The following is a 26721-nucleotide window of genomic DNA, read 5'->3' as shown; positions in this document are numbered from 1 at the left end:
TCGAACCTGGGTCCCTGGCGCTGTGAGGCAGCAGTGCTAACCACTGAGCCAGCGTGCCACCCAAAAAGAAGTCTGGTTTATATGTCTCTTTATTTCAGCCTGACACAGATCAGATGTTTAGTTCATCGAATATATAGTCTCCCAATTTTACACCCCTGCCATGGCCCGTCTTTGCATCTGTTTCACCAACATCTTTGATCCTCTATCTCAATTCCATATTCCTGCTTTTTCCCTGTCTCTAGAAGTCTCTCTAGCCCCTTAACTTGCTCCCTTCCCTTTTGCCATTCCCCTCTTCTCCATACTTCTCCCTCTATTCTTCCCTCAACTTGCTCCACCTTCTTTGACTCTTTATTACCGCAGGTGCGAATATATTTTGCTTTATACGAGAATGACCAGCTTTAAGTGGGTGACTTTGTTCTTGGCTCCTTTTGTGTGTTTGCATTTATAGGAGAAAGTCAAACTGAGATACAAGCTAACTTTTACAATGGGACAGCAGTTGTGCTCGGAGATGGGTGAGGTGGACCAGTTCCCCCCAGCTGAAAAATGGGGATGTCTTTGACCCTTCAGCGTCACTTATAGTTTCCAGTACACCAAACACCTCCATTTGCTTGAAGCACTTGGGTTGCCTAACTGAAGCACTGTGCCGTCTAATTGCAGCTGGAATTGATGAAGGAACAAGTTGTAAGCTGAGTTTGAGGTCCATGTCTGTAGCAGGCTGGATCTGGCCTTTGACTTGGCTGTTTTATTGCACAGCTGAACGTATTACACTTGTACTTAAAATCACTCCAAATCCGCTCCTCATCAGAGGCTTCTATCACTATTATGAAAGGGTCAATCAATGCTGCAGTTATCAGCTAGAAACTTCATTGAGCAACTGGTTGAAATTACAGCTCATATTAGATCCTCACTCTTGCGGAGTTCCCTAAATATCGAGGCTTCCTCATTGGAATTCTCAATGCAACCCAGGTTCCTGCTCTTGATTGCCATCCAGTAACCCTGGCTAGAAATGTGAATGTCCAGGCACCAAATGGAGGACCAGCTTTGGACTCTGCTGTGATAATCACTGCCTTGGGTCACTCCTGAGGAAAATCAGCACTCTTAGGACAGTGAAATAAAATTTTAAAATGCAGGGAACACTCAAATAGCATCTGTGGCAAGGGAAACAAATGCTTCAGCTTGATGATATTGTGTGAAAGTTGGAAATAGTTTGAGATATAATAGATTTTAAACAAGTCACAAAGGCAAAGAAATGGGAAGAAGGGAGGAAGGAATAACAGGAACGGTCTGTGAGAGGGTCAGAAGCCGGAAAGACTAAATATCAAAAGGTGCAAGATGATGTTGCAAGAACAAAAGAGATGGCAATGGTTCAAGTAAACAAAAAATTGAATTATCATGAAGAGCTGCTTGTGAAAAAATGGATTGTAATCTGAAATTGTTGAACTTAGTGTTGTGTCTGGAATGCTGTAAAGTGTCTCATCAAAATATGGGTTCTGATCTCAAGCTTCCATTTAACATCCATGAAATGATGTGTAGGAGGTCAAAATCAGGATGAAGACTAACTTTTGCTCAGCAGGTAAGGTTCATGCTCACACTCTTAGTGTTTCCAAAGCATTCACCCTACCTAATTCAGCCTTCCCGGTTGAGGCAACCACAATGTCCCGTCAGAAAGGTCTAACCTGCAGAAGGAGCAAACATTGGTAATATAGAGAAGCAACAGCCATTAGACTATCGTGGCACTCATCTTGGTATAGAGACTTGAGGTTGTATCAGTGTTCTCCATCATTTACAATAATGATACAGCACGTGATGGCCAGTGATTGGAACAGGAGTATGTCCACTTTAAGCTCCTTTTCCAACCACTCGTTATTACACAGTCCCTCCCCATCAATCGGGAAAATCTCACACCCGATTTCTACTCTCCTTTCTATTAAAACTCCATCCTGTTTTTTCTTCCTGGTATCCCAGTGGCTTCACCTGAATAACAATGAACTCTGTCTCTACTGTGTTCATCATGGCAGTCTATTGGTGATCTCCAAGTATTTGAAAATCCCTTTATTTCCTGGCTTAGTCAAGTACAAACATCTAATAGTATGACTGATTATCAGGTCAGTACCTGGGGTATGTCACTGTAAGAGTGCATCCTGCAGAAGTGACCCGGTCAACTGCAAAGTTTTGAGGCTGAGTCAAGCCCCTGTGGAGTAGGACATTCTCAAACCACTGCATCTTCTTCACACAGCTTTCCAAAGCTCAATTGTTTTGTGAAGCACTCAATGCATCAATACTAATCTAATTCAACCTTTTACCAATTTTATCAAGCTGAGTATGAATTCTTCTGACCTCTTTGCTGTAACTCAGTTGAAACTAATCAGCTTCCTCCAAATGAGATACTGTACATTCCATTTTCTCCACTGACTGCTTTAACTTCTTGGGTAGCTGGATATCTCACTGGTGTCAATGCTTGGCTGTGATCAGCCTTTCACTGACTTAAGTGTTTCCAATATTGAGTTGTCTTCTCTCGATGCTTGTGTTGTCCAGTGTTAATTGTCATTCACGAAGAGAGCATGCACTATGAACAACTAATGTGAATAACTCTGCTTCAGTCTCTTCTTCCTTAGTCACTCCAATTCCTAGAGTCTAACACTCAGCACAAGCTGCCAGTTTTGCACAGCGTTTGGTCAATTAAGATGTGACTTTCAGTGCAGTCATGTGTTGTTGCTGCTGCTTTGTATAATGTATTTATTGTTCAAAATCAAAAAAATTTTATTCCTGAACATATCGCTCTACATCCAGCGCGGTTTCTGCTCAGAATTTGTAAATATTAGAGCTGTGTTGTTATTTGCACGATTTCAATAAAGTTCAGTTTCATTTTAGCTTTGATTTCTCAATTCTTTTCTCTCTTTTCTCCACCCAAAGAAAAGAAATTTTGATATCTATTTGAGCTTCCAGAAGACATTCAACAGTGTTTAATATTTTAAAAAGTATGTAAATAGGCAAGCACTTTGTTGACAGGTAGGTTATAGATATGGGGGATGAGAATTTACATTAACAAGATTTGCTTACTGGTATGCTGCAAGGATATGTACTGGCACTTCAGCTACCCACCGTGGGCGGCACGGTGGCACAGTGGTTAGCACTGCTGCCTCACAGCGCCAGAGACCCGGGTTCAATTCCTGACTCAGGTGACCGACTGTGTGGAGTTTGCATGTTCTCCCCGTGTCTGCGTGGGTTTCCTCCGGGTGCTCCGGTTTCCTCCCACAGTCCAAAGATGTGCAGGTTAGGTGAATTGGCCATGCTAAATTGCCTGCAGTGTTAGGTAAAGGTGTAAATGTAGGGGAATGGGTGGGTTGCGCTTCGATGGGTCGGTGTGGACTTGTTGGGCCGAAAGGGCCTGTTTCCACACTAAGTAATCTAATCTATTGTTACAATTGACAAATGAAAGAATAGAGAGCTATTGCTCCAAGTTTATTGACAATAGCACAAAGTAAAGTTGAAAAGGGCCATTTTTTATTGCTCCCACATCTGTTCACAACGACTTGATTTCAAGGCTTTAAAATTGCTGTAATCCTACCAGGAGTGCTAAGAAAATTTAGGGTCGAGGGGCAATGAGAATTGGGGCCTATTAGAGTAGGAACACAGCTGTTATAACTCAAGTGGAGCTGAGTCTTGGCCATTATTGCTTCAAAACACACACCCTTGGGCTCTCAACCCAGGGAATCTCAGTGGGAGGCTAAATGCCTTACATTGAAAACTGAAATCAGAGTATTTTATAAATGGTAAGAATTTAGGAACTGTGGGGGAGCAGAGAGATCTAGCACACAAAACTACAAATTGATAGAATGTTGGCCTTCAACTTCCTGTACCCTTCAATTAAAGGGGTGAAAAATGAAAACCTTAATTAGTGTTCATGGTCGGGTGGACCATAGAACCAAAGCAGTGAGATGGAATTTAGATACAGATCTGACATGATATAATGCAATGTTGTAGTTCACTGCTGTGGTTTGTTTGGCCTGATGAGGAGGGTAAGGGAATACGCTTGGAGCCTTGTGGAATCTCCAGATATGGCAAGTCAAAAATTGACCTTTTTGTACTTTAAGAAGCAAAGGTTCACTAGGTTTAGCAAGTACAGCAAAGGTTCACTAGGTTTAGCCCTGGGCTGATAACCTGAGTAAATTGGGTCTATTCTCTGGAGCTTAGAAGCATTCACGCTTCTGAAATGTTGAATCTGCAAGACAATCTCAGAAGGGATCAAACATTTAAAACTGAAATGAGAATTTTTTCTTAACTTGAAGATTTATGAATCTTTGGAATTCTCCACCCCAGATGCCTGTGGATGTTCCATCATCGAATGTAATTAAGATTAGGAAGGACAGATTTTTGGTCTCTGAGGAAATTAAAGAATATTGGGGAGCTTGCAGAAAAATATAGTTGAAGCAGAAGACAGTCAACCTTGGGAAATGACTTGAGGTGGTCATATGTTCTCTCCTGTTCTCACACTGACATAGATGATCTATGTCTCTGGTATAGGACAGAATAGAACCCATGCTGTTCTGCACAAGGGGAAGATTCAGGCATGAAGTAACAGAGAGCATGGAGAAGGAAAACCTGCATCAAGTCTGGATGTGCCAAGGAAACTGAATGCCATCCATTGCCTGCAATAAATATAGTTGAGCCCTCAGATTGCCTGCTGCCCCTGCAACATGGTGAAGCAACCTTTTTAACAGTCAGATCATTTGCTTAAATTCCAATTGCTGCAGTTAACTAAATTCAGTCTCGACAATAATGGAGTCACTGATGACAGACGCAAGTAGCTATCAGCCCTCACAAAACAAAAACAAAGTCAGTAGAGGCTGATTGTCATATAATCCACTTCCCTCCCAACTCTGGGCATTCAGCATCAACAAGGTAGCACTTTCAAGAACTGGGGGTAACACTGACAGAAACACAAGGTCATAAATGTGTAGCCGACTACCTCTAGCTTCAACTCAACCTGCAGCTAGTCACAGTTACAAAGTACCAAACATTGCACTTGGATACAAAACGCTTTAATTGTGAATTTCTTTACAAGATTCAAAACTATGGAATAATGCAACCTTTATTTACAAGCCCAGGCTCAAGGTTAATCCACGCAATAGCCCAGGCTAGCAGATAGCCCATGCATCAAACTGGGCTGGTGGATCACATGCTCAGGTTGTAATTCCAGCCTAATTTCAGGATCCTTGGTGCGTTCCCTCGTGCACAATGGCTTTTGCCAGATTCCGAGTGAAAGCCAATCGGAGGAGGCCCAGTTGTGTTGTCTCCACCTCATCTTCACCCTGGGATAGAGAAAAACAAGAACTCAAAATTACCAGTATGAGCTGTCACAGAATTAATCTCAGTCCCTCCCCAACATACACTGTCCACCTCATTCCAGCATCACTAACTCCTCCTCTGTCCAGTGTCTAACCTAACTATGAACATCCCAGGTGGCATATACATGCCCTGGAGCAACATCAATTTGTAATGTTTAGAGGATTAAATTACAAGGCACAGCGCATTGACCTGGCTTGTATTCTTATCAATATAAAATATTAAGTGGTGATGTAATTGAGCTCTTAGCATAATTCAATCAAGAGAAACTATCTCCTTTAGTAGAAGAGTACAGACCCTTGAGCTGCAGTGGTTATCTCTACCTCTGAGCCAGACATTTAGGGTTCAAGTCCCACCTGCCTTTAAGGTACATCATAATGTATCCAAACAGGCTAACAAAAATAACTACAGCAAAGTTATTCAGGGACAATGTCAGGAAGTGCTTCCTCTTTCATACCTGGAAGTCTCTTCAAAAATTGTTGAGTCAGAGATAAAACTGAAAAGGTTCAAGTAGCAGATTTTTATTAGGCAAGAGTATTAAAAGGTTACAGAACCAGAGCTGATAGATAGAATTGTAACAACAATTAGCCTTGATCTAATCGAAAATCAGAAAAATGTCTGTGGGGGGTGGTGCGGGCTATCTCCCTCCGATTCCGATATTTATATCAGTAATGACTCACTGACATTTCCCAGGGTGTATTAGCTGTTGAGTTGTTAGCTGTTGGAGAGAGTACACTGTGTAGATTGAATAAAGTTGCTTCTTACCCCCACAGCTCTCATCTCCCTTTCACTTTCAGTCTCATCAGCTGTCACGTCCTCCAGACAGTGCATGAGTGCGTATGTCTGCTCTGAGGAAAATATCACCTAATCAAGAAAAACAAAACAATGAGCAAAATGCATTGATCTCTTCCAGAAAATAAGACAACATTTAATCCTGCAGCATCCTCACTCCAAGTAGCCAGGGTTCCAGTTTACATGATTCATTGTGTAACAATACAACACCAACATTCATTCCTCCTGCAATAGCACAGGCTCACAATGTTGCAATTCCAACAATCAGAAATACAGCAGATTAAATCAATGATACTCATATTTCCTGCTGCAACAACAAAGACAAATAAAAAATTATGCAACGTTACATCTACATTAGATTGTCAACACGAAGGATATCAAAGCTGGAAAAGGGATAAATTATACTATCGTTGAACACTCTTATTAGGGTGGCACAGTGGTTAGCACTGCTGCCTCACAGCGCCAGGGACCTGGGTTCAATTCCCACCTCAGGCGACTGACTGTGTGGAGTTTGCACGTTCTCCCCGTGTCTGCGTGGGTTTCCTCCAGGTGCTCTGGTTTCCTCCCACAGTCCAAAGATGTGCGGGTCAGGTGAATTGGCCATGCTAAATTGCCCGTAGTGTTAGGTAAGAGATATATGTAGGGGTATGGGTGGATTGCGCTTCGGCGGGTCGGTGTGGACTTGTTGGGCCGAAGGGCCTGTTTCCACACTGTAAGTAATCTAAACACTCCTAAAAACAGATAAGCATTGGTTCAGACACAGAGTAAAGTTCTCTCTACACTTGTGTTAAACACTCCTGTGTCAAGTACAGTACAATGTTAAATACAGAGTAAAGCATCTTCTGCATTGTCCCCATCAAACACTAGGTTGGATTTCGATTTTGGTGACTCTGACAAGGCAAATAGTTGTTACCCTAACAACATGAAGAATCAACTACTGAATGTGAATAGATTAGGTTAGATTCCCTACAGTGTGGAAACAGGCCCTTCAGCCCAACAAGTCCACACTGACCCTCCGAACAGCAACCCATCCAGACCCATTCCTCTACATTTATCCCTGCACCTAACACTACGGGCAATTTAGCATGGCCAATTCACCTAACCTGCACATCTTTGGACTGTGGAACACCCCGAGGAAACCCACGCAGACATGGGGAGAATGTGCAAACTCCACATAGACTGTTGCCCGAGGTGTGAATTGAACCCGGTCCCTGGCGCTGTAAGGCAGCAGTGCTAACCACTGAGATTCTCCTCTTCTCACCCAATTACATCTATGACACACTTCAATCTCAGCCTCTAAAGGGCTGTGCAACTTCGAAACATTCAGAAAGTGGGAAAAGCAGGGTCACGGAATATTATTAAGAGGAAGTATGTGGATTCTTGTTTAGCAAGTGAAGCAAAATGATTGGAGGTATTGGGAATCTGGAGTTCAAAACACAACAGATCAGCCATAATCCTATTGAATGGTGGAGCAGGCTCGAGGGGCCAAATGGTCTAATTCTGCTCCGAATTTGTATGTTCATGACTCGGAACAAATGTGGACTGAGCAACCCATATTACCCTTGCTTTCTCTGTACTTCCTATTAGATCCAGGCTCTCAATCAAGGGGATGCGAGTATGGTTAGGGAACAACACACATCCCAAATTAGGTTAGAGTACAGTAAGGAAGCAGTAACTAAAGCCTGTAAGGAACTAGATAATGAAGTCAGCATGAATAAGGGGAAGAGGAGGCAGGGAGGAGATGATGAATGCAAAGGGACTGGTGGTCTGAGATGCATTTGTTTTAATGTAAGAAGTATAGTAAGTAAGGTGGATGAAATTAGGGCTTGGATTAGTACCTGAGAGCATGGTGTTATTGCTATTACTGAGTCTTAGTTGAGGGAATGGCATGATTGGCAGCTAAACATCCCAGGATATCCATCCTTCAGGCGGGATAGAGGGGGAGGTAAAAGGGGTGGAGGAGTTGCATTACTGGTCAAAGAGGACATCACAGCTGTGCTGAAAGAGTTGAAAATCACACAACACCAGGTTATAGTCCAACAGGTTTAGTTGGAAGCACACTGGCTTTCAGAGCGTCGCTAGAGCGTCTAAAGAGGTCACTATGGAAGATTCGAGCAGTGAGGCGATATGGGCAGAGCTCAGAAGTAGCAAGGGTGTGGCAACAATGTTGGGGCTGGACTACAGGCCTCCCAACAGCAAACATGAGATAGAGGTACAAATGTGCAAACAGATCATGGAAAGATGTAGTGGTGTTGTGATGTAGTGGACCTGGTGTTGGGAAATGAGCCCGGCCAGGTGGTTGATGTTTCAGTTGGGGATTACTTTGGGAATGTTGATCACAATTCCATAAGTTTTAGAATACTCATGGACAAAGACAAGAGTGGTCCTAAAGGAAGAGAGATAAACTGGTGGGAGGCCAACTATACCAAAATTCGGCAAGAACTGGGGAATGTAGATTGGGAGCTGCTGTTTGAAAGTAAATCTACATTCGACATTTGGGAGGCTTTTAAAGAGAGGTTGATTAGAGTTTAGGAGAGGTATGGTCCTGTGACAATGAGGGATCATAATTGCAAGGTTAAGGAACCATGGATGACAGGTGAGATTGTGAGACTAGCAAAGAGGACAAACAATGCATAAATAAGGGCTAGGCTACTGAAGACAGACGAAGCTTTGGAAGAATATCAGGAACGTAGGACCAATCTGAAATGAGGAATTAAGAGAGCTAAAAGGAGTCATGACATATCTTTAGCAAACATCGTTAAGGAAAACCCCAAAGCTTTTTTTTTAATATATAAGGAGCAAGATGGTAACTAGAGAAAGGGTTGGCTCACTCAAGGACAAAGGAGGAAAGTTATGCATAGGGTCAAAGAAAATGGGTGAGATTCTTAATGAGTACTTTGCATCGGTATTCACTGAGGAGCAGGACATGATGGATGTTGAGGTTAGGGATAGATCTGAGTACTCTAGATCAAGTCGACATAAGGAGGGAGGAAGTTTTGGGTATTCTACAAGGCATTAAGATAGACAAATCCCCAGGTCCGGATGGGATCCACCCAAGTTATTGAGGGATGTATTCGTGGAAATAGCTGGGGCTTTAACAGATATCTTTGCAGCATCCTTGAACACAGTGAGGTCCTGGAGGACTGGAAAATTGCTAATGTTGTCACCTTGTTTAAGAAGGATAGCAGGGTTGCTCCAGATAATTATAGACTGGTGAGCCTGACGTCAGTGGTAGAGAAGCTGCTGGAGAAAATACTGAGGGATAGGATCTATTCCCATATGGAAGAAAATGGGTTTATCAGTCATGGGTAGTATGGTTTTGTGCAGAGAAGCTCATGTCTTACAAACCTTTGAGGAATTCTTTGAGGAGGTGACAAAGTTGATTGATGGGGGAAGGGCTGTAGATGTCATGTACATGGACTTTAGTAAGGCGTTTGATAAGATTCCCTATGGTAGTCTGATGGAGAAGGTGAAGTCGCAATGGGGTCCATTTTATAGTTTTATAGCTAGATAGAAATAAAACTGGCTGGGCAATAGGAGCCAGAGAGTAGTAGTGGAAGAGAGTTTCTCAAAATGGACCAGTAATGTTCCACGTGGATCCATGCTAGGACCACTGTTGTTTGTGATATACATAAATAACTTGGAGGAAGGTATTGGCTACCTGATTAGCACGTTTGCAGATGACACCAAGATTGGTGGAGTAGCAGATAGTGAAGGGATCTGTCAGACAATACAACAGAGTATAGACAGATCGGAGAGTTGGGCAGAGAAATGGCAGATGAAGTTCAATCCGGGCAAATGTGAGGTAATGCATTTTTTGGAAGATCCAATTCAAGACCAAACTATATAGTAAATGGAAAAGTCCTGGGGAAAATTGATGTACAGAGAGATTTGGGTGTTCAGGTCCATTGTTCCCCGAAGGTGGCACTGCAGGTCAATAAAATGGTCAAGAAGGCATACAGCATGCTTTCCTTCATTCGACGGGGTATTGAGTGCAAGAGTTGGCAGGTCATGTTACAGTTGTATAGGACTTTGGTTCGGCCGCACTTGGAATACTGTATACAGTTCTGGTCGCAACATTACCAAAAGGATTTGGATGCTTTGAGATGGTGCAGAGAGGTTCACCAGGATGTTGTCTGGTATGGAGGATGCTAGCTAGTAAGAGAGATTGAATAGATTAGGGTTATTTTCATTAGAAAGGAGGAGGTTGAAGGGGGCCTGATTGAGGTTTACAAAATCATGAGAGGTATAGACAGGGTGGATAGCAAGAAGCTTTTTCCCAGAGTGCAGAACTCAATTACTAGGGGTCACGAGTTCAAAGTGAGAGGAGAAAGAATTTAGGGGAAATATATGTGGAAAGTTCTTTACACAGAGGGTGGTGAGGGCTGGAACGCGTTGCCAGCGAAGGTGGTAGAGGCGTAAATTATAGCATCATTTAAGATGTATCTAGACAGATACATGAATGGGCAGGGAACAAAAGAATACAGATCTTTAGAAAATAGGCTGCAGGTTTAGACTGAGGATCTGGATTGGCACAGGCTTGGAGGGCCAAAGGGCCTGTTCCTGGGCTATAATTTCCTCCATTCTTGGTCTCACTAATCAGGGCCAATTATTGAAAATGAACAGAATTACTAAAACAATCCAGCATCAAGCAAAAATCAAACCTCTTTCTGCTCCATCATGGGAAGAGCGTCCAAGAGCAATGTCATCCAGAAAGATCGTGGAGCAATGCGGGCAGTCATCAGTGAAAGCAGTAGGTTAGCAGCTTTTGTAAATTGCATGTCTCCATACAGTTTGTGAAACTCGCAATACTTCCCTGTCAACAGGAAACCACACTATATTATATTGCCGAGAATACACAGCACACAAACTGATCATTTCACCTCACTGGTCCATGTCAATGCCTATGATTTACATGAGCTCCTTCCATCCCCCTTATCTCACTGTAACAGCATATCCTTAAATTCCTTTCTCTCATGTTTTTACTTAGTTTTCCCTTAAATACATCTCTAGAATTATCTTCCCTGTACGTCAGTTTCCCCTTTAGACCACTGTCTGGGTAAAGAAGTTTCTGAATACCCCTTTTTGGTTTACTCGTAACTGTATATTATAGCCCTTAGTTTGGAATCCCTCAAAAGTGAAAACATTTTCACTCTGACCGAGCCTATCAAATCTCTTCACACTTGAAAGATATCAAACAGGTCATCCCTCAGCTATCTCAGCCCAGTCATTAGCTCAGATCTTTCAAACTGAGAGACTCAGAAGAGTCCAAAGCTCTGAGGAGCTTTGGAAAACCAAAAAGTGCTGCCACCAAGTCTCATCCAGCATAATGTCCTACCTCATCAATGTGCTCGTTAACCGCAACACCCGAGTCGAAGGAGGTGATCGAAGGAAGTGGTGATGTACTGCACATGAAATCATTTGTTCCAATCTGTTTGCTGTTTACTGAAGGAATCCAAAATTATCCCCACTGCCATACCCTTCCCATTGCCCTATGTCAATCCTCGACTAATCCACCTATTCCAATCTCTCTCCTAGCACTGTATTAGTTTCAGACGAATTCCTCTGTCCCAACGTCTCCCCATGGCTATGTTCCAATGCAGCACTCAATTAGAGAATACAGAATCTATGTCTGAGGTAGTTCCCATTGTTTCAAGCATACAAGATGTAACACAAGTATAAGCCATAATAAATTGGACCCTCTGTCACAGAGAGCACAGGTTATGCTAAGAGATTAGAGAATGAAGTCTGCCTACCAAGGAAGGTCAGTCGGTCACTCAGCAGCATTGAAGATCCTAGGTTGCTAATCAAGTCAAAGTCAGAAAAACTTCCTTTAACAGAGTAATCCTGAAGTAACCTGTAAAATAAGCCAATGTCTTTATTAGCACTGTAGTTAGCAATCACTCCAGCCAGCAAGCAAACCGCCTCTCTCAACAAGATTCAAGCGTGAAATGGAACTAGCCCAGAGAACCAAACTGCTGAAAGACATGAAAGGACACAGGGCAGTATAAGTGGGAAATGGGAAAATATCAATCTGGCATATTCAACCGGAAATAATGAAAGAGACACTGTCAACCTGGTCCTGGAGGTGTTCATTGGTGATTGGTGTCTGGAGGAAGAATTCCAATCCTTTTGTATCAACAGCTTTAATAGGAGTACCACCAAAATATATGAAATAAGTAAATCAAAAAATTGATTTGATCCACTGTTGGAGGAATAAGGATCTTGAGTGTGAGTGTAATGTTGCTATTACGTGTGCAGTGCACATCCAGCTGAATTGACAATCCATGACTGTAGACTGTCACTAAATCCATTAAGTGAGCACAGACCCAAGCATTCCTCAACTGAATGGTACATCCAAAAGCACATGATTCAATACTTGGGAGTTCAATTCTTATGATTAATTGCTCATTTTCCCTCAATTATATTGGGGGGGTTTGAAAACTGTGGGACAGCAATTAAAAATCAGATATCTCTCATTAAGAGTAAAATGGGGAGAATTTATTTTCCTGAGTCACTTTCTCAAAAGGACATCAGAGATTACAGGGGATAGACTAGAAAATGGAGTTAAGAGCAGAATCAGATCACCCACAAACTTACGGACTGGCAAAGCAGGTTCAAAGGGCTGAGAAGTCTACTTCTGCTCCTAATTTCAATGGTCCTGTGTAGAAAATAGGACCGTTGTTCACCTTCCCTTTGGGTTGTTTGAACAGTTACACAACATTGGTTCCACACTGAAATCAAATATTGACAACCAAAAAGGGAAGGCTCCAGGTAAATAACAAATTTAACTATCATGATAAAAGTCAAAAACAAAGCATCTCCCATATGTCCTTGTTCGTAAAAATGGTATTCATATTCACTTGCTACAACTGGCCTCAATGCTATACTGGTTGCTGGAAAAGATTATCCAGGACTGTCATTCATGATCTTGTATTCTGATACATTGTATACACATGGATATTAAGTAGTTCAAGATAGAACTGTGTGATAGTTTTCATGATCCAACATTTGCCTATACTTTGGCAAGATCACAGTCTGCCAAAGGTTGCTGCCAAGAGTTTATTAGGTGAGCATCAGTTGATCACAGGCACCACAGGCTGTCTTCAAAAGGGGCAAAACTGAAAACACAGACAGAGGAGAAAGGTAGACTGCTACCAGATGTGTAAAGTTACAAACCTGTCTGAGATGAGGGTCGCAAAGAAGGAGTCTTTTGCTCGAACACTCCACGACAGAGCTGATCCCAGTCGGTTGTTGCGCATAGCTTTCATTGCCATGATCTTACATATGCTCCTCACTGCAGAAAGACACACACACACAAACATTACGCAACAACACTGAAAATACCAGCACATGAAACAAAGTCAATGTTTTAGAGTGGTTTTGGAACTGTTGGAGATGGGAGGCTGACTGAGGATAATGAGGTGTGCTCAAAATGATGTGGCATATCTCCCATGAATTTATACTGGGCCTAAATAACTCACTGCACTTATAAATGATATCGAAGAAGGAATTGAGAGCTGTTATATCTAAATTTACTGACAACACTAAGTTTAGCCAATTTTTAAGAATTGTAGGTAAAAGATGAAGCTTGAAAGAATGATGTTGGGAGTTTCAATGAGTGATAGCAGAGTGATCACCGTGGGAATCGAGAGGTCATCAATTTTGGAGCCAAGGAAAAAAAATCAGAATATTTTCTTAATGGTGAGAAGTTGCCGACTGCAGACAAATTTAAAATTAGTCTTTGCATTGCCCCTCAACAGGAATGGGATTTATATCTTCACGGTGTGGGTGGAGAAGGTAGAAACTAATGTGATTAGGAGATGGGCACCTGCATAAAAATAAGGAATACGGTACATAATGGAATATTGTTGTACAGCACTAGAAAAGGATGTAGTACCTTTTCTTCTTCTTTGTCTACAGAATGTGAGCGTCACTGGGTGTGGCTAGGATTTATTGCTCAGCCCTAATTATACTAGATAAGTGGGCAGCAAGATTCCTTCTTGAAGTGCTGAAGCCCTTTGGGATGTTTGTGCACTCAACAGTGCTGTTAAAAAGTGAGTTCCAAGCTTTTAGCCTGTAACAGTGAAGAACATGACGATATTTCCAATTTAGGATGGTGTACAGCTTCGTGGGTAGCTTACAGATGGGGGTATTCCTATGTATTGGCTGCTTTTGTCCTTCCAAAAAGTCGAGGTCATGGGTTTGGAAAGTACTGTGAAGGGAGTCTTGGTGAGTTTTTAGTGTGCACCTTGAAGTTGTACACACTGCTGCCACTGTGCTTCAGTGGTGAAGGGAGTGAATATTGTGGAAGAGATGCCAATCAAGCAGGCTGTTTCATCCAGATTGTATTAAGCTCTGATTCATGCTGGAGCCGCACTCATTGACGCAAATGCAGAGTATTCCTGACTTGTACCTTGCAGACAATGGACAGTCAATGGGGAGATGGGAGGTGAGTAACTAGAATTCCTTGTGTCTGATTTCTTCTTGATGCCACAGTGTGCATGGCTGGTCCAGTTCAGTTTTTCATTAACGGTGAGCCCAAATTGTTGATATTGAGGTATTCAGTGAGGGTCATACCATTGAACAAGAAAACATTGCTTAAAAATATGGTTTCTTCCATTTAAGACCAGGATTAACAGAAATTTCTCTTAGAGAGTCAATATTCTTTGGAATTTTCTTCCCCAGTGAGCAGCAGAATCCCACCATTAAATTTAAGGCTGAGACAGATTTTCGATGAACAAGGACATCAAAGTTTATGGAGGGTGGGCAGGCAGCAATATGGAGTTAAGGTCACAACAGATCATTCGTGATCTTTTCAATGGTGGAGCAAGCTCAAGAGGCAAAATGACCTGCAAATGTCTCTATTTCTTACATTCCTATTTTCCACCATTAGCAGCGAATGACTAATTTCCTTTCCTTTTCTCTATATAGATTATTAAGTTGCAATCTTTGTTGGTATTTTACGTGAACTGTTATGGATGTATCATGTACATAGTAGGTTGCCTGTGCCATTGTTGACTGACAGTCAGGGAATGTGCTTTCTACTACAAAGCCCTTCCTGATGAAACATTGATTTTCCTGTTCCTCAGATGCTGCCTGACCTGCTGTGCTTTTCCAGCACCACTCTAATCTTCACTCTAATCTCCAGCATCTGTAGTACCCACTTCTGCCCTGCTTTCTCCTATATGTTGCTTTTGTTCCACAGATTCAGAAATTTAACAAGTCAAAATGTTTTTATTACAAACTAACCACACTGGATGCGACAGTAATATTTTTCATTGCAAATTATTCAATGCATTCATTTTTTTTTGTGGTCATTTGATTATTCCAAACTGGTATGTATTAATCAATTTAACATCTCAATTGTTATGTGCAGTATATAGGAGATGTTAGGGAACACCTTTCAAGTCACAAGTGGCCCCGAGGGAGAATTAATTACTAATGTTTTAATACACCATGGATGAGGTGACAATGTAGTTCAGAAAGTTAGTAAACATGATTCTGGGTCAATTATCATTGTAGACAAGAGCAAATGATCAGCAACAATATAACACTTTGTATATATCCACAGGATATCATAAAAGCCCTGCATTGTCTATTAAATACTTTTTGTTTTGAAAAGTTATATCCACTGCTGTAAAGCAGGAAATGTGGCCATTAGCTAATTTCACACAACAGAGTCCCACTAAGAACAATGAAATAATTATCAGATAACGTAAAGATGATGGATGATACATAAATGACCAAGGAGAAGTTCAGGGAAGCGGGCAGTAAGGTCTAGAAAAATACATGGTGAGGCAGCACATTCTGGGCTATGGGAGCACTAGGGGGCAAATAGATGCCATCAAGTGAAATCAAGTGGAGTAACAGAATTGCAGAGCACAGTGCAGAGAGTGCAGCTGAGTAGTGTTGTCAAAAGGGGTTGATGATAGGATGGGGTGAAAAAAAAACCATTGGGAGTGTTGGTGCTGACAGAATCACTTAGCAAGAGGAGAACGAATAGCTGTTTTCAAAGGTATCCTGTGTCTTCTGGGAGCTGTCAGACAGTGAGAAAAGAGTGAAAGCTCCCCATCTCCCTTCATTAACATCTTACACATCCACAAAATTCAGTTGAACATGTCCTGTTTACCCATCACGGTCAGCTAAACGAATGAATACAGAGATCTTGTCTCCCATACCAGCTTATTACCTTGCTCCGTCATCTGCCGCTGCTCACATATTCTCAATACTTTTAGTGCCTTGCGTTCAGTGGTCAGAGGTACACGTTCAATATAAAGCTCCAGGTAAATGCGACCAAATTGTGGACAGTGGTCAAAATAATCTACAGCCAATTGCCACAGGCTGAAATTATTCAACAGAAAAGATACAATATTAACTCACAAAGAGCAATACAGAAATCTCTACACCAACCCCTAAAGCAAAGTACATGGGTTTAAGGAATCATAGAATCCGTACAGTACAGACAGACATCAATCAGCCCATCAAGTCTGCACCAACCCGCTGTGGAATATCCCATGCAACCCCCAAACCCCACTGCCAACCATATTCCCATAATCCCACATTTACCAGGCTAATCCATCTCGCCTGCACATCCCTGGACATGATGGGGTAATTTTAGCATGGCCAATCCATTGACCTGCACGTGTTTGGACTGTGAAAGGAAACCAGAGTAGCTGGCAGAAACCCATGCAGGCACAGGGAGAATATACAAACTTCACACACACAGTGTCCCTGATGCTGTGAGGCAGCAGTGCTAAACACTGTGCCACCATGCCACATGATTATAATTAGCGTGATTTAGAAATAGTGTTGTTTCACTGAAAATAAAAGCATATGAATGGCTCACCTGTTGTGGTTGAAGAGTCCAGAGGCATATTCCAGAATGAGGAATTCACGAAGGTTTGAACCAAAACTATCAATGAGAAAAAAAAAACACCAGGAAAGCACATCATAGTCTCTTAAACCACTACGCAAAATTTGACAACAATCTTGAATGTCAAGCCTTGGAATGCAATTCAAAGAAATTCCTCCTCAACTGAATCCAAATGGCCTGCCCCTTATCCTGATAAAGTGCCACATGGTTCTAGACCCTGCCTCCTATGGGGGAAAACAGTCTTTCTGCATCAACCTGGTCAAGCAGTGTAAGAAGTTTCTACGTTGTTAGTCTCATCCTACTAAACTCTGGAAAATATAAACCAGTCTCCTCAATCTCTCTTTATCAGAAAGTAATACCATCCCTGGAATCAGTTGGTGACCTCCCTCCATGGCAAGTATGACTTTTATTTTAGGCAGGGGGATCAGAACTGCATTCAATACTCCGGATGTGCTCGCATCAGTATTTCACACAATCAAAGCAAGATGTCTTTGCTCTTGTGCTCAAATCTCTTGTGCATCTTCCTAGTCACTTGCTGCTACTGCACGTCAGCTTTCAGTGATTTGAACAAAGACATCACCAAATTCTCCTTCAACATCATCACTTCCCAATTTCATTGCAGAGGAGCTGATACTGTAATGCTAATGAAACCACTTCAGTAATCTGCAGATTCAGGCAAGTGTGCTGGACACACAGGTTCAAATCCAGCAGTTGTAGGAATTTAGCTTCCAATTAATACATTTGGAATTCAAAGTTTGTCTCAGTTATGATCACCATGAGATTATCATGGATTGTTGTAAATATCTACCTGGGTCACTCATGCCCTTTATGACCAGAAACCTGCCAATCTTACTCATCTGGCCCACGTGAAACACCGGACCCAAAGCAATGACATTCATTCTCAACTACTCATTGAAGTTGTCTAGCAAGCCATTCAGTTCCAAAGCCATTTAAGGATTAGCAACAAATGTTGGCCTTGTCAGTGATACTCACATCACATCAAAGAATAAAGTAAAATATGAAGTTTCACCATTTAAGAAATTTTAACCATTTTAGTTCTTTCAGTTCTATTCTATTTCATCTATAATGCTCTTGTCCACTCCCCAACTCTGTCCAAATCCTCTTGAAGTTGTCAAGACAAATCAGATGTCCAACTATTTTTTGTGTCATCCACAAACTTGGACATATTATTTTTGGCTTCCACATGCAAATGGCTGATAGAGATTATGGTCAGTTTAACCCATACACAGACTCATAGAATCCCTACAATGTGGAAGCAGGTCACACAGCCCCTTGAGTCCACATGGACCTTCTGAAGAGCCTTCCAACCAGACCCACCGCCCCCACTTTATCCTTGTAACCCTGTATTTCCCATGGTTAACCCACCTAACCAGCACATCTTTGGACCGTGGGAGGAAACACATGCAGTCATGGGGAGAATGTGCAAACTCCACACAGACAGTCATCTGAGGGTGGAATCAATCCCAGGTCCTTGGCATTGTGAGGCAGCAATGCTAACATCTGAGCCACTGTGCTGCCCTGATTCTTGCAGTATCCCCTAAGTCGCAGCCTTGCAACCTGAGAATGTTCCATTTATTCTCATTCTGTTTTCTTTTCATTCATGCGACTGCAGTAATGCAGAGTGGTGGGACCTGAGCCCAGAGATCCTTTTGTAACAAGGACTGATGGGATTTGGGTTGCAACCTCATCCTGGAACACAACCTTGTGACCCAAATCCAAACTGAAACCACACTGAGGTGGGACCTGGGGTCAACCAGACAAGAAGTCCTCTTAAATTAAAAACCAAAACCCACAAACATCACTGTATCAGAACATTATTTCCTTTAAGTCTTTTTCCGAACTGCACAGCTAAGTTGGACACTAACTGCACTGCAGTGAGTGAACACATAGAGAAATGTTAAGCAGCAGCCTGTCAACAGCACAACTCAGAAGTACCAGTAATATAGTACATTATTGTCAGGCAAAATCCAAGCTCAGATTGACAAACTGCATGCAAGCACATTACCCAGTTGATTAAGCATACACACTCACTGAAGATTATGGGATTGGAGGAGTTTGCAATGATCCAACAGGTCTGTCAGGTGAGCCACAAACCACCAATTATTCAGGACGATGCTGAAATGAGAGGCATATGAAACATATGAGCTTACAGAAACATGAGCAAAAATATGCATCTCATGGCACATACCAGGAAAGGAAAGCAATGCTTCGATAAAACGTAAAAATGCTTGCGGAGTATTGGCAGCATCTAGGTTTGCTGCCACATGCATTTCATAAAATAAAGCACTATAACAGGACCTTGCACTGCCCTGCAATTCCACCAATTGCTCAGTGAGTCAATCCAACAACTGAAAGGCCAGTCAAACTTGAGCTAAGAAGAAGTACACCTTAGAACAGAAAAGGGAATTGAGAGATATGGGAAAACAGGGTAGGAGGGAGAGAAAAGCACCCTTTTTGGCATAAAAGGTCTCAAAGTGTTTCCTTAAGGCATTACCAAATAGATCTTGACACAAAGATATTAGGACTGAATATTTTATCCAAGTCATAGAGACGTACAGCGCGGAAACAGATCCTTCAGTCCAACCTGTCCATGCCGACCAGATATCCCAACCGAATCTAGTCCCACCTGCCAGCACTTGGCCCATATCCCTCCAAACCCTTCCTATTCACATACCCATCCAAATGCCTTTTAAATGCTGTAATTGTACTAGGCTCCACCACTTCCTCTGGCAGCTCATTCCATACACATACCACCCTCTGCGTGAAAACGTTGTCCCTTAGATCCCTTTTATATCTTTCCCCTCTCACCCTAAACCTGTGCCTTCTAGTTCTGGACTCCCCGACCCCACGGAAAAAACTTTGTCTATTTATCCTATCCATGCCCCTCATGATTTTATAAACCTCGATAAGATCACCCCTCAGCTTTTGCCGCACCAGGGAAAACAGCCCCAGCCTGTTCAGCCTCTCCCTGTAGCTCAAATCCTCCAACTCTGGCAACATCATTGTAAATCTTTTCTGAACCCTTTCATGTTTCACAACATCCTTCCAATAGGAAGGAGACCAGAATTGCATGCAATATTCCAAAAGTGGCCTAACCAATGTCCTGTACAGCTGCAACATGACCTCCCAACTCCTGTACTCAATACTCTGACCAATAAGGGAAAGCATACCAAACACTGCCTTCACTATCTTATCCACCTGGGACTCTACTTTCAAGGAGCTATGAACCTGCACTCCAAGGTCTCTTTGTTCAGCAACACTCCCCAGGACCTTACCATTAAGGTGTATAAGTCCTGCTAAGATTTGCTTTCTCAAAATACAGCAACTCACATTTATCTGAATTAAACTCCATTTGCCACTTCTCAGCCCATTGGCCCATCTGATCAAGATCCCATTGTAATCTGAGGTAACCTTCTTCGCTGTCCACTACGCCTCCAATTTTGGTGTCATCTGCAAACTTACTAACTATACCTCTTCTGCCCACATCCAAATCATTTATATAAATGACAAAAAGTCGTGGACTCAGCACCAATCCTTTTGGCACTCCACTGGTCACAGGCCTCCAGTCTGAAAAACAACCCTCTACCACCACCCTCTGTCTCCTACCTTGGAACCAGTTCTGTATCCAAATAGCTAATTCTCCCTGTATACCATGATATCTAACCTTATTAAACAGTCTTCCATGGGGAACCTTGTTGAATGCCTTACTGAAGTCTATATAGATCATGTCCACCGCTCTGCCCTCAATCTTCTTTGTTACTTTTCCAAAAAACTCAATCAAGTTTGTGAGACATGACTTCCCACACACAAAGCCATGCTAACTGTCTCTAATCAGTCCCTGCCTTTCCAAATACATGTAAATCGTGTCCCTCAGGATTCCCTCCAACAACTTGCCCACCACTGACGTCAGACTCAGGGGTCTATAGTTCCCTGGCTAGTCCTTACCATCATTCTTAAATAATGGCAACATGTTAGGCAATCTCCAGTCTTCAGGTACGTCGCCTGTGACTATCGATGATACAAATATCTCAGCAATGACAGCCAGCAATCACTTCCTTAGCTTCCCACAGAGTTCTAGGGTACACCTGATCAGGTCCTGGGGTTTATCCACCTATATATGTTTCAAGACATCCAGCACACCTCCTCTGTAATATGGACATTTTTCAAGATGTCCCCATCTATTTCCTCACATTCTATATCCTTTTCCACAATAAACACATTTAGTATCGCCCCCATCTCCTGTGGCTCTACACAAATGCTGCCTCGTTGAACTTTGAGGGGCTCTATTTGCTCCCTTGTTACCCGTTTGTCCTTAAATTTATTTGTAAAAACCTTTTGGATTCTCCTTAACCCAACTTACCAGAGCTGTCTCGTGTTCCCTTTTTGCCCTCCTGATTTCCCTCTTATGTATGCTCCTACTGCCTTTATACTCTAAGGATTCACTTGATCGCTCCTGTCTATACCTGACATATACTTCCTTCAAGTGTTAGGTTTTTAGGAGTTTTTTAAAGAAGAAGAGGCAGAGATGTGGATAAGCTTATGAAGGGAATTACAGAGCTTAGGGTCTTGACAGATGAACAACAACCAATGGTGAAATGCTTAAACTGGGGATGCACAAGAAGTTAGAATTTGAAGAGCAGAAAAATATTGAATGGCGGCATGAGATTACAGAAACACGGAGGGAAAAGCCACATAAGGATCTGAGATGAACAATGAGATTTTAAAAACTGAGACATTATTGAACCAGGAAATAATGTTGGCTCCCAAGTACAGGGTGCTAATGAAATGGACTTAGCAATTAGGAATCTAGGAGCAGAATTTTGACAGGAGTTGGCACTTGTGGATTCTGGGCAGCTGGCTAGAAGAGCACTTGAATAGTCAAGTCTAGAGGTAACAAATGCATGAACAAGGGTTTCAGAGACAGAGGACCTAGTAAGATAAGAGGCCAAATCAGAGTCAGGATGAAAGTAATAATGCCTAAACCATGGTTATTGTGCTTGTGTGTGAGAAGTAAATAAGACTGGGTAGTTACAGATGCAGATTGCCACAGTGGAAATATGATGTTGAGCAATACCAGAAACCTAGCAAAAAACTGGATGTTAAATATTCCAGGGTGTAAGGTATTCAGCGAAGGAAAGGAGGTGGGGAAGAGATATATTTTAAGGAGAGCATTACAGTGCTGAAGAAAGAGGATATCTCAGAACATTCAAAAAGAGAATCAATTTGGCGACAGCTAAGTAGCAAACATGGTACAAAATGACATTGTTTCATGTAGTCTACAGACCAGCGACTAAGGACTTATAGGAACAAATTTGAAGGGAAATTACAGAGCGATGCAAACATTATAGTTATAGTATAGGACTTTAATTATCCAAAATATACACTGGTATACTGTTAGTGTAAGAAGCAGTAAGGGGCAAGTGTTTTTAGATTGTGTTTGGGAGAATGTCCTATAGCATCATATGTCCTGTCCAACAAGGGAAACTGCACTGTTGGTGCTGCTTCTTGGAAATGGTATGGGTCAATGGATCAAGTGACAGTTTTAGGACAACATTTAGGAGAGTGCTGATTGTGTCATAAGGATCATTATGATGGTGGAGATTGACAGTGGTCAATCCAGAGTAAGATAAATCAATATGTGGAGAGTCACTTTAATGAGGCAAGAATGGAACTGGGCAGTACAGAATGGATAGAAAGGTTGGCGGGAAAACTAAGCAATGGCTTAGCCTCACAGAGGACATGGTTGGGTTCAGTTAATGTATAAACAAATCCAGAGTTCACCGAATGACTTAGAAATAGAAATTAAGGTAAAGGAGAAAAAGAATGCTTATATGAGGTGTCAGTTAGAAAATACAATTGAGAACCAAGAGGAATACAGAAAGATCAGAGGGAAGTGAAAAAGTATATCAGAGAAGCAAAGAGGAATTATGACAAAAGGATGGCAGCCAAGATAAAGGGGCATCCCAAAGTCTTCTGTAGGCTCAGAAATAATAAGTGGTATAAGGAGTAGGGCGGATTGAGGACTAAAACAGAGAATCACAAATGGTTTCAGAGGGGCATGACTGAAGTATTAAATGAAAACTTCGCATCTGTCTTCACCCACAAAGCAGATACTACTCAGACCATGGTGGCTGAGGAGGAAACTGTTTCTAGGAGAGTTTAGCAATGTTACAGGGATGGAAGAGCTGAACTTAGTGTGGGATCAGAAGCTCGTATCCAGACCAAATAGGATGGTGATCCTAAACATTGTCTGTTTCAGCACCAAACAGTGACCATGACGAAGGATAGTTGGTGTCCTGGGAACAAGAATGATTTTGGTCTTACTGAAAGTTCTGCTTGACCATGACTGGAAGTCAGCAGCTGGAGTGACGCTGAAAAGATTAAGTTGATTTCTGAAAGAAAGCCGAAATCTCTTTCCCTCTTAAGGCCTGGGCACAGCAAGAGGAAGAAATGGATTTAATTTGTAAAGAACCACTTTCTCATTCAGGATAAAATGATAGAAATCATCTATTTTTTTTTCCCTGAAGGCAGTAGAGATATGATTTGTCAGTCTTTATCCAATTGAAAGGTGGATGCCCATGCTTACCTGCAGTCTTTCAACACCTGGTGGATGTTGAATTCAAGCGCTGCCAACAAGATACGGTCCAGAGCCTCAAGCCTGCTCCCAGAGGACATAAAATTATTTAAACAGACCTGCAAACAACAACAGAGAAGAGTCACTGTCAGTGTAAGGTCACAATGTTGACGAAATAATCGCTAATAGCTCAGAGTGTGTTCATTTCCAGCCTCTTAATCCTTCTCCTAGCACACAATCATCAACTTCCTTCTAACCTACCCTGACTAGGCTCCTTTGAAATGTCCTCACTCTTCCCAGTCACAATTCAAATTCCCAGTCCTACACAGACTTCTTCCTTCCTTAATGTTCACTAACTCAATACACTGTGCACTCTGACCTCACACTTTCCTGAGATCTTGAAACTATAGCAATTTTCATATCTGTCAGTTTGTACTCTTTCATAAAATCTATCCCTTTTTAACATTCATAACTGCCTGTCTTCTTTGTATACATATCGCATGCAGTGCCAAAGGTGTTGTCCTTCCAATTTAGGAGGAGCCAAAGAGGAAGATACAGAGCAAATTGAAAAGACCAATGGAATAGCAATAAGCAAGTCTATTTACACCAGTATATTCACAAACACCAAAGTGCTGAGTGCACCACCCAAAAGCTGACTGTCACAAACTACAGTGTGTTTTGCAAGCAATCTTAATATTTGAATTAATCTCAATTCACATGATGAGTCTTAACAATTACCCAGCTTAATCAATTTCAGAAAAGACTCCCCAATATTTAAATTCAATAACAGAACACCTTGCATTGATTTTACAGTGTATTCAAACATCAGAGCCAACTTCAGGAAGTTAGCAACTGCTTTACCAAGCATTCACAAATCTGATTCATAAAACATCTGCAGAACAGGTAGAGTACAGAATGGAAACACAGTAAACCTCCTTCTAAAACACCCTCAGAACAGGTACAGTACAGAATAGAAACATAGTAAAAACAAATGTGAAGAAACTCAGCAGTTTGGCAGCATTTGTGGAGAGACAAACAGGGTTAGTGTTTCAAAATCAGTGACCCTTCATGAGAACAGAATTTGTTTCCTATAAATCTCCTGATAAACTGTTTCACCAAAGACTTCGTGGACAAGTACAGCGTGGGTTAGATACAGGGGTAAACCTTCCTCTGCAGAGTCCCACCAACTGTCGTGCAAACTAACTTGCTCTGTATTTTCAACACTTTTTCTTAACTTTAGGTGCTTTAATACAATCTGACCAAATTGAACTCAAAGTTAAAGGCTGATGTTTAACTTGGAATGTAGGCTGTATATTCACTTCTGCCTCCATTTTTATATCAACATCAGGCTCAGGGATTGACTGCCTGAATAGATTCCTCCATTTAACCATATTAAAGAGCACTGTTGACAGAATAAGAACAATATTTTACTGGATAACCTAGGCAGTTACAAGTTCTCTAAAGGTTTCTTACCTCAGCGTATTGATAAAGGTCTGTAGGTTTTACAGTTGGATGACAGTACAACAGCTTGCTGACCAGTAGATGGTACCAGGTAGACAAGAGATCCTTCTTGTCACTCACTGCATTTTCATCACCCGCGAGGATCTAAAGGAGGAAACAGAAATTGTTTTGAGTTCTTTACAACAGTTGTCCCTCAAATATTTTAAACATCAATTCCTTGAGCTCACAGTCTGGAAGGAGTAGAGGTATGATAACTGGCCATGCTGCAGTGGTTCAGTGTGAAGTAGCAAAGCGAACATCAGTTCAGGTTCTCAGTGCTAACTGCCAGCAGCAGAAAGCACAAGTAAAAAGACACCAAGCAGAATGCCTTGACCGTTCATGAAATTCTCTTTCATTTGTTCCAATTAATTTGAATAATCCCAACTGCAGGACATTTACATATTTTCAATCAACATGTTCAGAAATGTTATGACATATCTGTGAAGCAGGTAACACTACTGTAACAGCCTCCTTGCAGGACATTTACACTTATTAAAACAGTTACCAGTGTACATTACAAAGGAAATGTAGCTTAAGGAATTATTCAGAAAACACACCTAGAATTGTCTCTGGGTATGGCAATGAGAGCAAAATCTCTTTTTAATTGTCCCTTGAACATTTAATGCTGTTATTAGGAATATCATAAGGCTTGTATAGGTAAGGTTAATGGGTCCAAAGGCCTTGACTTGGTGGGTAAATAAATAACTCGATGTGGGGTTGAAACCACAGTGCATGATTGATCTCAGGACAGATTTTATTGAATCTACATATAATTGCCTAAATGCAGTAATAGCAGTAAGCCACTTAACCCCTTGACTGTGTTCCACCCTTAACCAGATCATGATTGATCTCCATTTCAGCTCCACTCATCAATCTTTGATTCAGGACAGTTATTCATCTATAAAGCGTGAGGAATTTGTACATTTTACTTACAAACACAGAGGAGGATTAGGCCAACGGCCCCTCAAGCCTGCTCCACTATTCAATAAAATCATGGCCGATCTGACTGTTACCAATAATCTGCATTACTGCCTACCCCAATAACCTATTATCCCCTTGCTTAACAAGAACCTATCTCTTGCTACTTAAATTATTCAATGCCTCTGCTTCCGACACCTTATCAGGAACAGAGTTCCAATAACTCACAACACTCAGAAAATATTTTGCCTCATCTCGATTAAATTGGCAACCCTCAACTCTGAAACAGTGACTCTGGATCAGTGGTGCTGGAAGAGCACAGCAGTTCAAGCAGCATTCAACGAGCAGCGAAATCGACGTTTCGGACAAAAGCCCTTCATCAGGAATAAAGGCAGTGAGCCTGAAGCGTGGAGAGATAAGCTAGGGGAGGGTGGGGGTGGGGAGAGAGTAGCAGACACCTAGTTATAGGTTCTCTCTGTCAAGATTAGTCACAATCTTCCATGTTTAAATAAGGTCACCACTTACTCTCCTAAACACCAGTCAATATAAATCTAGCCTCTTCAATCTTTTGTCTTCAAATAATGCACACATTCCAGCTATGAATCTGGTAAACCTTCTCTGAACCTCTTCCAATGTATTAATTTGTTAATTCCTTCTTAATGAATAATTCCTCCTAAAATAAGGTCAACAGTGT

General features: G+C 41.7%; 2 protein-coding genes across 2 annotated transcripts in view; one reads left to right on the top strand and one right to left on the bottom strand.

The window, feature by feature from the left end:
- The window catches only part of gga3b (golgi associated, gamma adaptin ear containing, ARF binding protein 3b), a 38612-nt gene extending 35742 nt beyond the window's left edge, over positions 1 to 2870 (top strand). The window contains exon 17 of the mRNA XM_060844225.1: positions 449 to 2870. Coding sequence (XP_060700208.1) covers positions 449 to 559 — 111 coding nt within the window. The 3' untranslated portion in view covers positions 560 to 2870. The remainder of the gene's footprint in view (positions 1 to 448) is intronic.
- A 2156-nt stretch (positions 2871 to 5026) lies between these two features.
- Positions 5027 to 26721, bottom strand: part of nup85 (nucleoporin 85) — a 40011-nt gene continuing 18316 nt past the window's right edge. The window contains exons 10-19 of the mRNA XM_060844568.1: positions 25083 to 25214; positions 23622 to 23728; positions 19067 to 19150; positions 16988 to 17053; positions 16331 to 16482; positions 13318 to 13435; positions 11895 to 11995; positions 10803 to 10954; positions 6112 to 6210; positions 5027 to 5312 (exon numbers count right to left, since the gene is read on the bottom strand). Coding sequence (XP_060700551.1) covers positions 5208 to 5312; positions 6112 to 6210; positions 10803 to 10954; positions 11895 to 11995; positions 13318 to 13435; positions 16331 to 16482; positions 16988 to 17053; positions 19067 to 19150; positions 23622 to 23728; positions 25083 to 25214 — 1116 coding nt within the window. The 3' untranslated portion in view covers positions 5027 to 5207. The remainder of the gene's footprint in view (positions 5313 to 6111; positions 6211 to 10802; positions 10955 to 11894; positions 11996 to 13317; positions 13436 to 16330; positions 16483 to 16987; positions 17054 to 19066; positions 19151 to 23621; positions 23729 to 25082; positions 25215 to 26721) is intronic.

Source organism: Hemiscyllium ocellatum, chromosome 25 (assembly GCF_020745735.1).
Source record: "Hemiscyllium ocellatum isolate sHemOce1 chromosome 25, sHemOce1.pat.X.cur, whole genome shotgun sequence".
Classification (NCBI taxonomy): domain Eukaryota; kingdom Metazoa; phylum Chordata; class Chondrichthyes; order Orectolobiformes; family Hemiscylliidae; genus Hemiscyllium; species Hemiscyllium ocellatum.
This window is presented reverse-complemented; position numbering and strand designations above follow the sequence as displayed.